The 14,933-nt window shown below is 34.4% G+C and overlaps 1 protein-coding gene across 1 annotated transcript in view; it reads right to left on the reverse strand.

Moving 5' to 3' along the window:
• Positions 1–929: 929 nt before the first annotated feature.
• Positions 930–14,933, reverse strand: part of LOC306877469 (E3 ubiquitin-protein ligase SH3RF3-like) — a gene marked incomplete at both ends in the record, with an annotated part of 104,334 nt that continues 90,330 nt past the window's right edge. Inside the window, 5 exons of the mRNA XM_079429235.1 lie at positions 930–1,098; positions 3,632–3,918; positions 7,187–7,389; positions 8,953–9,194; positions 14,403–14,573. Coding sequence (XP_079285361.1) covers positions 930–1,098; positions 3,632–3,918; positions 7,187–7,389; positions 8,953–9,194; positions 14,403–14,573 — 1,072 coding nt within the window. The remainder of the gene's footprint in view (positions 1,099–3,631; positions 3,919–7,186; positions 7,390–8,952; positions 9,195–14,402; positions 14,574–14,933) is intronic.

Genomic DNA, 14,933 nt, shown 5'->3' on the forward strand with positions numbered 1-14,933 from the left:
TTTTAAACTGTAATATATTTCTGTGATCTGCAGCTGTATTTTCAGCATCATTTCTCCAGTCTTCAGTCACATAATCTTCAGAAATCAAATTTCACAAATATTACTGTTTTTACTGTATTTTTGAGTTTGTAAAATTGCTTTTTTTTTATATTAAGCCTTGGTAAACATTACACACACACACACACACACATATATATATATATATATATATATATATATATGTTGAATTTTTGAAAAAAAATAAAAATAAATTATATGTATATATATATATATATATATATATAAATCTCACCATAATGACATTTTCACAATTACACACATTTAACCCTAAACTCTCATTAGTGTATTTCCTGTAATGCATAAATTTTATTTAAATGATTATGAAGGCACTACTATACTAATACTAACATGCTGTATTAATATTTTACCATTTAGATAATATATTATGTCTTTTTTTGCTCTATAGTAATGAGAATCTAGTGGGAAAATAATAAAAAATGATGCAAAAAATCTTAATGGTCCTAAAAATAGGCTTTAATTGCTTTATGCAAAATAGAATTAAGTATGTTATTTTTATTTTTATAATTTTTTTTCTCTTGATTTTGGTGTGAAATATGCCACTCTTGGTTTCCAGGTTCTGTGAGATTCATCACTCCCTACATTCACATCTTATCATGAGCTATAAATAACATCCTCGTTGTGTCGTCATCATTCAGATCTGCCGATTAAAGTAGAGAAGGAAATAAAAGACGAGATCTGGCACAGGAACGTGAGGATGAAGCGGTTTGAAGGAGCAGCTGCAGGAATCATTTCCCAGGGTCTCTGAGCTTCTGTCAGGATCTGAGCCTGATCCGTCTTGTGAATGATGGCAGTAGAGATGCTCGTTTGTGCTCGTCTTCATCAGGAGCTTGTTGGCTGGTTCTGATCTTCTAGAAGCTCTCCACGAAGCTGCTGGGGAACAGGCCTGTGCGGCCGGTGCGCTGAAGAGTGCCTTTGTACCAGCCGTCTTCTCGTTTCTTGTGCACAAACACGATGTCTCCCTCCTTCAGCTCGATCTCTGCTTCGCTCTGCGGCGGGTACGGCACGACCACACGGTACCTGATCGAAAAAGAGACAGAAAACTGCGCTCAACACGGTTAATAGCAGGAGAAACATTCACACAGGACTGAACGAGATGCCTTAATATAACTTTAAACCAGAAAGAAGTCTCTTCTGCTCTCTGAGGTTGCATTAATTTGATTAAAAATGCTGTAAAAAATGTATTATTATTTCAATTTAAATCAGTTGTTTTCTATGTGAATATGTGTTAAACTGTAATTTATTTCTGTGATCAAATCATAATAATATACTGAAAGAAAATTTTTTGTGGAAATAGAAATACACTATGAATGAATGTTTTTATTAATCGAGGATGCATTAAATTGATCAAAAGTGACAGTAAAGGCATTTCTAATGTTACAGTAGATTTCTGTTTCAAATAAATGCTGTTCTTTTGAACTTTCTGTTCATCTGTGAATCCTGAAAAATAAAATGTATCTCAGTTTCCACAAAACTATTGTGCAGCACAACTGTGTTCAACATTGATAATAATCAGAAATGTTTGTTGAGCAGTAAATCAGTATATTATTATGATTTCTGAAGATCATGTGACACTGAAGACTGGAGTAATGATGCTGAAAATACAGCTGCAGATCATAGAAATAAATTACAGTTTAACACATATTCACATATAAAACATATGTTATATTCTAATAATATTTAATTTTTTTTACTGTATTTTTGATCAAATAAATGCAGCCTTGCTGAGCAGAAGAAATATCTTTCATTTAAAAAAAATAAAAAATCAAAATTATGCCAAACTTTTGATTGGTAGTGTATAAATATGAAATATTTAAAAAAATTGAGTTATGAGTTAAATGATATATTTCAGTACTAGTAAACACATCAAACAGCCCACAAGAGGGCGCTACAGATCAATACAAATCAAACAGCATCATGTTGTAATGCATTGTTCAAAAACAAACCTAGTGCTTAAAGTGCATTTACTGTGTTTAAACTAAAATGCATTAAAAACTAAAGATTTCACTTAGGCACTTTTGTCATTTTTTCAGTGCTTGCTACAACATCTTAAATTCATGCATTCTAATGTGCATTTAGATTTGAGTTCTCCTCTGTAATACAACCTCATGCATAATACAGCGCAGTGATTGGATCATAAGAGTTTGTTCTCAGGAATAATACTGAGAAAAGCTTGGAAAGCTGATGATGTAGATGCTTATTCTCCAGCCACAGCAGCCAATCACCACTGCAAATTAATGCATATGAACCGGAAGAACAAAATTGCTCCGAAAAATAACCAATTTTCCCTTAATAATAGACATAATGAGTGTTTTTATTGTTTCCACCGATGTGCAACCTGTACATATTTGTTAACATAAAAACATGTTTTAGGGTTTCATTACCCTTAGATCTTGAATTGGATGAATATTGTATGTTGTGATCTTATTTTGACAATCCAGATCAGGAGATACTGACTCAGCAATCAATTACAGTTTAATAGATATTCACATCACATCAAATAAATGCAGCCTTGGTGAGCATTTAAAAACAAATCCAAATTATTCAGAACTTTTGACCAGTAGTCAAATTTTGAATGATTATATTTGAATTCACATTTCATGATATTTCAATACTAGTAAACACATCAGATTTGACAACATCAGTCCACAAGAGGGTGCAGCTACGGGTAGATATAAACCAGACAGCATCATGCCCTAAAGTATTGTTCAAAAACAAACCTGGTGCTTAAAGTGCATTTATTTTAGTTTGATTTATTTTACTAAAATTGCATAAAAAAATGCTTGCTACATGTCTTAAATTCATGCATTCAAATGTGTATATGTGACCCTGGAGCACAAAACCAGTCATAAGGGTAAATTTTTCTGAAATTGAGATTTCTACATCTGAAAGCTGAATAAATGATCTTTCCATTGATGTATGGTTTGTTATGATAGGACAATATTTGTCTGAGATACAACTATTAGAAAATCTGGAATCTGAGGGAGCAAACAAATCTAAATATTGAGAAAATCTCCTTTAAAGTTGTTCAAATGAAGTTCTTAGCAATGCATATTACTAATCAAAAATGAAGTTTTGATATATTTATGGTAGGAAACTTACTAAATATCTTCATGGAACATGATCTTAATATACTAATGATTTTTGTCATAAAAGAGAAATGTATAATTTTGATCCATACAATGTATTGTTGGCTATTGCTACAAATATACCTGTGTTACTCATGACTGCTTTTGTGCTGCAGGGTCAGAAATAAGCTATTTTTTCTTCTGTCTCTGATCATAATTCTGATCTTGAAATCAGGATCAGGCATCAAATAATGAGAACAGGAATCATGTGTTTGTGGTGTTTTTCTGCTGATTAATGGAGAACACAATAACTGCTTTTGTGCTCCAGGGACACATTTTATATAATAATAGACATAATGAGTGCTGTTGTGGTTTTCACTGATGTGCAACCTGTACATATATGTTAACATCTCAAAAAATGTGTTTTAGGGTTTCACGAGCCTTTAAACTGGTGTGTTTAGGTGGATGTGGTCAGCTGGACTCACCTCTCTCGGGACAGGGGCTTGGGCTCGGGCCGGACGGCGAGCGGCGAGGAGGAGCAGGGCTGTCGCACCGGCGGAGACACGGAGAAGTTGAGGTCCAGCGATCCGGACTTTCTGTGCAGCAGCTCCATTCCCATCGCCCCCTGCATCTCGCTCTCGATGGGGCAGGATCCGGCGCGGCTGTGACCGGACGACTCGTGCGTCGGAGACACGGACGGCGGAGAGCGGGACTTCTTTTTGGCTTCGGCTCCGGAGAGAAGCTTGAGGAGGCCGCTGCTCTTCTTCTCTTTCTGAGAGAAAACACAGACGAACAGAGGCCTATGATTCCAGCAAAACACTGAATCCAGTCAAATAATACTTCAAACCCGCCAAAATAAAAGTTCAGTTTATGACAGAATATATTCCTACTGTAAAATGTACTTCTTTTCTCTTAGTAATAATAATAATTAATTAATAAGGAATATCATACAGTTGTTTTTCCATGATTTAATTTGAACAGTAAACCTCTGTTGTGCACCATTAAAAGATTAATTAAATAGTTTTTAAATTAAATAATTAAATACATTTTATTTGTATTAAATAAAAAGTCCAGAAAAAAAGATTTTGGGGGATTTTTTAGGCCCTGTTTTTGTATTTGTTGGGCTCTATTATTGTAAAAATAATAATAATAATAATTTTTTACAATTTTTAAATAAATAATTATAAATAATTAACACACAATTTAATAATTAATAATAAATAACACAATTTAAAATTTTATGAATTCAATTAATTAGATGTGCTTTTAGATTATTAAAAATTAAAACATAATGAACGTCAAAAGGAACCCAAAGAAATTCAAATGGGGGGGGGGGGGGGCAGAATTTAGGAAGAAATAAAATTGATTTATAATTGTAAAAGTTAATAAATTGATATTAATTACATTGTTTAGATATGCTTTTTTGTTATTCAAATTTTATTAAATTATTAAAACCAAATCTTTCTATGCGAGTTAAAATCTCCCATGTAATAATTTTATCAGCAAACCTGTTGTGCAGCACTCTGTTTGCCCAAAAATTTTAATAATTTTTAAAATGTACATTTTAAAAAGTTTAATTAAACTGTTAATGGTTTATGCCTTCCTTGGTTATCCATGAGTTTAATATTAAAACAGACAACAGAATTAAAAACATTAAATAAAACATTTCAAATGGCCCTATTATCGTAAAAGTTTTAACAATTAAAAGGCCCTATTATTGTAAAAGATTGAATAAATAATTTTTAAAGATAAAAAATATATATTGTTAAAGATTTATGAATACAACTGATTACACGTGCTTTTCAATTAATACAATTTAATCAAACAATTCAAATGTAATCCGGAAAAATATAAATAGAATCCAGAACTAAAAACACACAAGAAAAGTAATTTATTAAGCTGTAATAAATTATTTAATTATTAGTGTTTTATGAATTCAATTGATTAGACATGCTTTTTGATTTTATTCAAATTTAAGTAAATTATTCAAACATAATCCAGAAAAAAACATAAAATAAAATAAATAAATACATTTGATTTCATATGGCCCTATTATATTTTATTTTATTTAAAAAAGAATAAATAATATTCAATAAATCATTTAAATTTTTTATGAATTCAATTGATTGGATGCTTTTTGATGATTAAAATAAAATGATTTAATCTGAATCCAGAACAAAGGGTTCAACAGAGGCCTATAGAAACAGCAGTACAGTACAGAAGTGTCTCAGAATCTACTGAAATAAGATCAAGATATGTTCACATTTCCCTCTAGCACATCAGACAGATCAGTAATAGTGTTGAGACGTGAGATCACATGACGTGTGTCTCCTATATTAGACTGAGTTCATTAACAGCCCATAATTAACGCTTATGTTCATCACACGCAGCCCATACAGGCTTTAACATCACAACTCTGAGACTATAGAGCTCACCTCATCTACTTCAGCTTCAGCAAATTTCACATTTGTTGGGTCTGTTATTCACGCTATTATTAATAAATTAAATATTATGAATTAATAAACATTTTTGTTACTTTTGTACAATACAAATTCTTTATTTGTACGAAACAAAGTACCGTGTTTGGTCACCACTTGATGTCCAATGTGTCTTAAATCTGTTTTACTGTAAATTCTGTTTTATTTCCCCAAATTCTTTTTTTTTTTCATTTTAACTTTCCTGACTTTAGTTTTTTTTTTTTTGGTAATTAGATTAAGCCAACTTATTAAAATTAAGAAATGTATGCAATTTTAGGGCCTTTTTTTTTTTGTTAAAGTAAGTTTTAGTAATCAAAAGGCATGTCTAATTAATTGAAATCACTAACAATTTAACAGCAATATATTAGGTTTAACAAAAATTACAATTTTAGGGCCCCATGATTTTTTTTTTTTTTTAGTTTAGGGTTTTTTTTCTATTTCAATTCCCCAAGTTCCATCCTCCAATCACACAACACTTACTCCTGATTTCTCTCAACACCAGAGCTGTCACTCAATACATCAGAAACACAGGAACTGGAGTTATGCATTTGAAAAAGTAACTTATATTTCCTTCTAAATTAAAAAGTAATGGTTACTTTACTAGTTACTTAAAGTAATCTGATCACGTAACGCACGTTACTTGTAATGTGTTACCCCCAAAACTGATTAAAAGTTCTCATTTATTTCAGTTTTTCATCTAATATATGTGTCCCTGCAGCACAAAAGCAGTCATGAGTAACACAGGTATATCTGTAGTAATAGCCAACAATACATTGTATGGATCAAAATTATACATTTTTACGTGCACTTACATGTACTTACCTAAGACAGTACTGGTAATATAAGGTAACTACATGGTGCAGGGTTAGGTTCAGAGTTAGTACTTAGATGTTACCTAATTATTGTAATCACTATAATAAGTACATAGTATGTACATGAGGAACAGGATTGTGAAATAAAATATATCAAAACTTCATTTTTGATTAGTAATATGCATTGCTAAGAACTTCATTTGAACAACTTTAAAGGAGATTTTCTCAATATTTAGATTTTTTTGCTCCCTCAGATTCCAGATTTTCTAATAGTTGTATCTCAGACAAATATTGTCCATCATAACAAACCATACATCAATGGAGAGATTATTTATTCAGATGATGTATAAATCTCAATTTAGAAAGATTGACCCTTATGACTGGTTTTGTGGTCCAGGGTCATATTTGTATTGTATTTGATTTCACCATTATTTCCATGGATAGTCATGTTTGTACTACACTGCAAAAAAATATTTTCTTACTTAGTATTTTTTGTCTTGTTTTCTAGTATAAATATCTAATCATTCTTGAATAAAGATGCATTTACCCATGAATCTGCCCATTGGCAGAAAAACTTTGTTAAATTAATAATTATTTCAGAAAACAAGACATAATATCTTAAGTCATTTTACTTTAAATAAATGCATCTTGATTCAAGAATTTTTAGATATTTATACTAGAAAACAAACAACAATACTAAGTAATCAAAAGATGCAGTGTAGTCTCAGGTGGATTGGTGAGCAGCACTGACCTTCTCCAGCTTCTTGTCCTCTAGTTTGTGCAGACCTGCGTCTGCGTCTGCGGGCGAGGACGGCTGCGGCTCCGCTCCGTTCAGATGTGCTGCGCTGACGTTGGGAGGCGTGATGGAGCTCAGGGGCCTCAGGGGCCGAGCGTGAGACAGGGGCCGCGCCGGGGATCGAGACGGACTGCTGCTGCTCGCCGGAGGACTATGCACTGACCACAACAACACAGCATTCACACACAAACATAAACTGAGGAACTCCTCTCAAAAACATTAACTTTTCATAGTCATTCCAAACTTGGGCTGCATGATTAAACGGCTTATTGCAATTATCAAATTTAACGAATTAGCACATGCACTTGTGTTTCAGAGTGAAGCATGCCACTGTGTTCATTTACACGCAGGCAGCTCACGAGCTCGTGTTTTCACTGTCTGTGAGTTTGGGTTTATTATGATGTGCATTTATAAACACAACATGCACTGAACATCTTTACATACTTGTGATGAGAAGCACTTATAAACCGTAAAATATATTTACAATGAAATATATTAATAGTTATATATTTTTATTTTGAGTAATAATAATAATATAAAAATAACAACATTTATAATCATAATATTGTTAATATTATTATTGTTTTATATATTAATGATGTTGTTATAATATTATTATTAAATCTTTTTATTTGATTAAATGAAAAAAATAATAATAACAAAATAAATGATAAAAAGAATATTATATACATTAAAATTATTATTATTAAATATTTTAGTTTAATAGTATTATAGTGATATGTATTTACTTTATCTTTGTTTGTTTATTTTTAGAATTTGATCAAATAATAATTATATAAATAAGTAACCGGTTTTCCTTTATATTAATAATCTAATATAATAATAACAACAATATTTCTAATTATTATTCTATTATTATTATTATTATTGTTGTTGTTGTCGTCACTGTATTACATAATTTTTTCTGTAGTAGTAGTATTACTAAAAAAAATTTAAATAAAAGAAATATTACTATATCCTAAATAAAAACTAGTATTTAAAAACAACAACAACAATAATAATAATAATAATAATAATTTCAATTGTATTGAATTCAGCTATATTGATATACAATCACAACATTTTTGCCAAACATGGTTATTAAATAAATAAATACAGAAATAAATAAATTATTAAATACTGAACTTTAAAATTATTATTAAATATGTTAAAGTTTAATAGTATCGATAAACAAATAAATAATCACATTAGCACCAGCTTCACGTCGCTCTTTAAAGTTCAAGAACTGTGAGAATGCAACCCGGCAATTACTGCCAGCCTTCATTCCAGCAGACGTCTTATCTGAGCTGGAAAACGCTTTAACAACTCTTTCAGTGCTAATGCAGCACCATCTGACCCCATGGATTACAGAGTGTCATGCTAAACACGCTTCACTGATGTGCGCGCGTGTGTGTGTGACTGCAGACAAATAACTGCAGAAACCATCAGTATGCAGAAACTAATTCATGCAACTGTTCAATCAGGGCCTGAAATCAACACAAATGTGAGTAAAATTAGCCACGGTGAGTTTATGAGTTTATGAAACAGTGACTGGAAACTTTATTTATCAATTCTAACAATAGTTTGTGTGATTATCAAATCATGAAGACTGTGTTGCAGTTATATAAATATGTAATCTGATGCACTGAGTGTTTCAAAATAAAGATATATGATTTAACATTTGAAAGCAAAGGAAAAAAAAACAAATGTGTGTTTCTCACCCAGCTGCATGGCAGAGCGTGCCTGATTGACCGTCTGCTGGCTGCACATGCGCAGGCAGTTCTTCAGATGCAGCTGTGGAGAAGACGGGCTGCTGAGAGGCGTGCTGGAGCGGGACGCAGATGCAGACGCAGACGCCATCAGGACCGGACTGGAGGGTCCGGCGGAGCCCGGGGATCCAGGAGCCTGAGCCTGAGCCGCTCCAGAGAGACACGAGCGCGTCTGACCGACAGCAAACGGAGCCCTGCGGAAACACACACACACACAGAGGTGTCATATTGATCACAAGTGCAGTATGGAGTACCTCAAGGCTCAGTACTAGGACTGTTACTTTTCATGCTTTACATGTTACCCTTGGGAGATATCATCAGGAAACACAGTGTTAGCTTTCACCTTTATGCTGATGATAACCAGCTCTATATTTCTTCGCGACCTGATGAAACACACCAGTTGGCAAAACTAACAGAATGCATAGTCGATATCAAAAACTGGATGACTAGTAATTTCTTACTGTTAAATTCTGAAAAAACAGAGGTGTTAATTATCGACCAAAAACCTCCGCATGTAATAACCTAAAACACTGTCTAACACTTGACGGCTGCTCTGTAAATTCTTCGTCATCAGTTAGGAACCTAGGTGCGCTATTTGATAGCAATCTTTCCTTTGACAGCCACGTTTCTAGCATTTGTAAAACTGCATTTTTCCATCTCAAAAAAACTATATCTAAATTACGACCTATGCTCTCAATGTCAAATGCCGTAACAATGAATTCATGCATTCATGTCCTCAAGGTTAGATTATTGTAATGCTTTATTGAGTGGTTGTTCTGCACGCTTAATAAACAAACTCCAGCTGGTCCAAAATGCAGCAGCTAGAGTTCTTACTAGAACCAGGAAGTATGACCACATTAGCCGGTTCTGTCAACACTGCACTGGCTCAAGGTTAAGCATCGTATACATTTTAAGATCTTGCTAATTACCTATAAAGCCCTGAATGGTTTGGCTCCTCAGTATTTGAGTGAGCTCTAATCGCATTATAGTCCTCCACGTCCGCTGTGATCTCAAAACTCTGGCCATTTGATAATACCTAGAATATCAAAATCAACTGCAGACGGCAGATCCTTTTCCTATTTAGCTCCCAAACTCTGGAACAATCTACCTAATACTGTTCTGGAGGCAGACACACTCTGTCAGTTTAAATCTAGATTAAAGACCCATCTCTTTAACCTGACTTACACATAATATCACATTTCTATAATTCAAATCCGTTAAAGGATTGTTAGGCTGCATTAATTAGATCAACCAGAACCAGGAACACTTCCCATAACACCTGATGTACTCGATACATTGTTAGAAGAATGGCATCTACGCTAATATTAGTCTGTTTCTTTCTTATTCTGAGGTCACCGCAGTCACCCAGATCCAGACTGTATCCAGATCAGATGGTGTATCAGCACCTAGAGATGACCTCTACAGCACCGAATATCAGCGGAGAACAAGATTACCTAGATGAGCCCCAGAGACTGATCTCCAGTGAGGACCCCGCCACCTAGACAGCCATCGGGACAAGACCACAGGAACCAGATGAGTGCTCTACAATCTGATCCTGCTGCAGCCTAGAATTAAACTGCTGGTGTTGTCTGGCCAGAGGAGAACCACACACTATTTCGACAAACTATTTCCCTTTTTTAATACTGTAAAGCTGCTTTGACACAATCTGCATTTGCAAAATGCGCTATATAAATAAAGGTGACTTGACTTGACACACACACACACACACACACACACACACTTACTCACTCACTCACTCACACACACATTCAAACATCAATAAATGTTTGAATGAATTAATTAATAAATAAATAAATGCATCCCATATATATATGTAATGTTATAATATTTTGCTACAAAACTAAAATCTAGTTGAGTGAGTTCTCCGATCAAACTCTGGATCTGCTGTAGTTTATGATGTTCAGATGATCAAGCTCATGTCATGCAGAATAAAACACTGCTGTAAGTCTTTGGAATTTGTCTATAAACTACGATATACCTTCTTTATTTACTTAATTTTTGTACCATGAGTAGCTTGACTTTAGGTGAATGTCAGAGATGTGATTGATTTGGCATTTGAATAGGAATCTCTTTCCATGGTGTTGTTTTGTGAAGCGTTGTTTTATGAGTTTTTATGGTTTCAGTCTGGTTTTGTGTCAGATCAACATTACTGGATCTGTGTGCGTCTGTTCTTTATCATCATCATCAGATGTTTGCGGTTAACCACGAGCCTTTGCATCTGCGGTCTCAAAAACACCTGAAATAAGATGTAAATTCAGCGATCCGGTTTTAGACGTGTGAATCTGAGCCGTCGCTCTGGAGGATCGAATCAAGCTGCGTCTGCAAGAACTTCATGTGCGACACACAAACAAACACCTTCATATCATGTGATGCGATGAAAGCAGAGAGATAATGAGTCTGAGATGAGATGAATCGTCTCAAGTGAGTGTGTCTGTGTGTTATATTTGTGTCCCTGCAGCACAAAAGCAGTCATGAGTAACACAGGTATATTTGTAGAAATAGACAACAAAATTATACATTTCTCTTTTATGCCAAAAATCATTAGAATATTAAAAGTAAGTAAAGATCATGTTCCATGAAGATATTTTGTACATTTCCTACCATAAATATATAAAAACTTCATTTTTGATTAGTAATATGCATTGCTAAGAACTTAATTTGAACAACTTTAAAGGAGATTTTCTCAATATTTAGATTTTTTTGCTCCCTCAGATTCCAGATTTTCTAATAGTTGTATCTCAGACAAATATTGTCCATCATAACAAACCATACATCAATGGAAAGATTATTTAAACCCTTATGACTGGTTTTTTATTCCCATGTAACCTAAATAGTGTGCTTTATGGTGACATCTAAATTGAATGGTAATATAATGAGTCTGAGATGAGGTGTGTGTGTGTGTGTGTGTGTGTGTGTTATATGGTTTATGAGGACACAAATGTGCATAATGACATGGGTACTACAATGTAAACATGAATTGAAAATATTTGCGCTGTAGAAAAACCAAATAATATGCAACAATATGTGTATGCACGTGTGTGTGTGTGTGTGTGTGTGTGTGTGTTCTCAGACAGGTGTTGTGTGTGTAAACACATTAAACCTCAGCTCTGAGCGTCTGGGAATGATTTCTGTCCGGTGGATCATCATCCAGACGTGATTTGTTTCTCTTGCAGCGGCTCGTGTTTGTGTGTGAATGGCGGTCTCTATTACTCTATTATGTAGCTTCACTACAGTCTGATTATGATTAATGCAACACATAGCATCCGATCAAATGAAGTCATGAAGCTTTAAACATCAACAGACACAGAAGATTTCCAGAAGCATCCCAAACCATATAGAATAATGAAGAGTTTAACGGTTCAGAACCCTCAACCGAGTTTATTTTGCGGCTTAGTGAATGTTTATGAACATATGGAGACTCAAATATGCTTGATGGACATTTAATTTGAAAACTACAGCCATCCCTGAAAGTCTTCTGGAAGGACAGAAAATTGCTTAAAATGATTTAAAATGAGACAAAATATATTAAAAGTACAGTAAAAAGAAGAAAATTGTGAAATATTATTACAATTTTTTAAAATTAAATTATTTAGGTAATGTATTCTGATTTAGTTTAGATTTTTATGACTGAATAAATTATTATTATTTTATCAACTCACAAATCTGCTGTAGTTCTTACATTAGGAAACCCTGGTTTAATGTAATGTTTAATGCACTTCATGATGTTGATATCAAATAACAGATTTTTTATATCAATATGGTACATTTAATGGTCCGTTTAAAACAAATTAGGTAAAAAGTAATCTAAAAGATAAATTTTTTTTTTAAAAATTGCATGATATGTTCATGATTGTATATTGTGAATATAGTCAAAGCTTAATGATATAAGTTATGAATCATTTACTGCCATTTTATAAATAATATGTAATCATGGAATCTATAAATCAAACGAATAATAATAATTATTATTATTATATTAGTAATATATTATATATATATATTATTAATTAGTAAATTAATAAAAAAAAACATACAACAAACATCATGAGTAAATGATGCCAGATCTCATGAGTTTGAGTTTTTGCAAATCTCTCTTATCAAAACCTGATGTGAAGAAGCTCATAACCTGCAGCAGATCCAGTGTTTAATCTGAGACTGGTTTAACAGCCTGTTAACTGTGAAGACAAATAAAAATCACCTGCTGAGTCAATGACAAAACCGTCATGCATATCTGCGATACTGCAGAAACACTGTCTTCACACACTGTCAGAATACTGTCTGAATGATTCCAAAATCACTCTGTGTCTGCTGACTAAACATTTAAAACCGATCATTCAGACTAAACTCTGATTGAATGAGGTGCGTTTGAAGTCGTCACACATGTTCAACATTAATGCACCTCAAACACTGCATCATATTGCAGTATTTCATGAATGAACGATCCCTCACTGACCCCAGACAGAGCATCGCATCGCTCCTAGCCTGCGGTTATGCGCATAGACACAGCATGCTAATCACGCGCCCGCAGCCGTAATGCATCAGCTATACATCCTAATCAATGCGGTGGCAGAACAATTTCACCTTCTCAACTCTCGACATTAAAGCAGCGCATTTATCCGCACCTGCGCCACTGACCTGATTTATTACTTGAGCTCTAGATAGGGATCTAGAACTCGCTGGAAATGCATTATTTCTGTCGCGCTTTCATTTAGGGTCGTTTCATTTGCTTGTGCTTTTACTGTGAGTCAAAACAAACCCCCAGATCAGATGAAAGAAACGTAATTTACAGCCTTGCTCAATAAAAGATTATTTAATATTTCAGGGCTTGGTTTCACAGACAGGGCTTAGACTAAGCCAGGACTAGGCAATAGTTCAATTAGGACATTTAATTAGTTTTTATAAACGTGCCTTAGAAAAAACATCAGTGATGTGCATCTTGAGACAAAACAAAGGCACTGATATATTTTAAGATCAGTCAGTGCAAGTTTCTTTCAGTTGAAACAGCTCAGACTTACATTTTAGTCTGGGACTAGGCTTAAGCCTTGTCTGTGAAACCGGGGGTAAATAAAAGCCTTTCTGAGAATTCTGAGGGAAAAAAAAGTCTCAAAAACTCACAATTCTGAGAAGAAAAGTATCAAAAACTTGCAATTCTGAGAAAAAAAACAGTCTCAAACTTGCTATTCCAAGAAAAGAATCTCATTAACTCGCATTCTGAGGTGTAAAGTCAGAACTGTGAGATATAGACTTGAACTATAAAATTGTGTGCAGATGCAGGTGCGTTTTTAACATCTTTAATGACGAGACCTGAGAAGGTTAAACCTCCTCACTGATGAGAATATAGAGGCGCTGCATTATCTCTGGATGGTTTGAGTAACGCTCACCTGGAGACGGGCGTGACGTAGTTTCCTGGGAAAACTCCAGACGCTCCGGAGCGCAGCGACGTGCCTTTAAACCAGCCGTCCTGACACTTCTCCATCACGCGGTACATCTCTCCCTTCCTCAGCTCCAGCTCATCCGCCTTCTGCGGCTTGTAAGCGTACATGGCCAGATATCTGCAGAAACCAAGAGAGAGATTCACCAGCGAACCGTGTTCCTGATGGAGTGTGTGTGTGTGTGTGTGTGTGTGTGTGAGTGAGCGTGTGTGTGTGTGTGTGTGTGTGTGTGTGTGAATGCGTGTGTGTGTGTGAGCGTGTGTGTGTGTGTGTGTGTGTGTGTGTGTGTGTGAATGTGTGTGTGTGTGTGTGTGTGTGTGTGTGAGTGAGCGTGTGTGTGTGTGTGTGTGTGTGTGAGAGTGAGCGTATGCGTGTGTGTGTGTGTGTGTGTGTGTGTGTGTATGTATGTGTGTGTGTGTGTGTGTGTGTGTGTGTGTGTGTGAGTGTGTGTGTGTGTGAGTGAGTGAGCGTGTGTGTGTG

This window comes from Barbus barbus (assembly GCF_936440315.1).
Source record: "Barbus barbus genome assembly, chromosome: 11".
In the NCBI taxonomy this organism is placed as follows: Eukaryota; Metazoa; Chordata; class Actinopteri; order Cypriniformes; family Cyprinidae; genus Barbus; species Barbus barbus.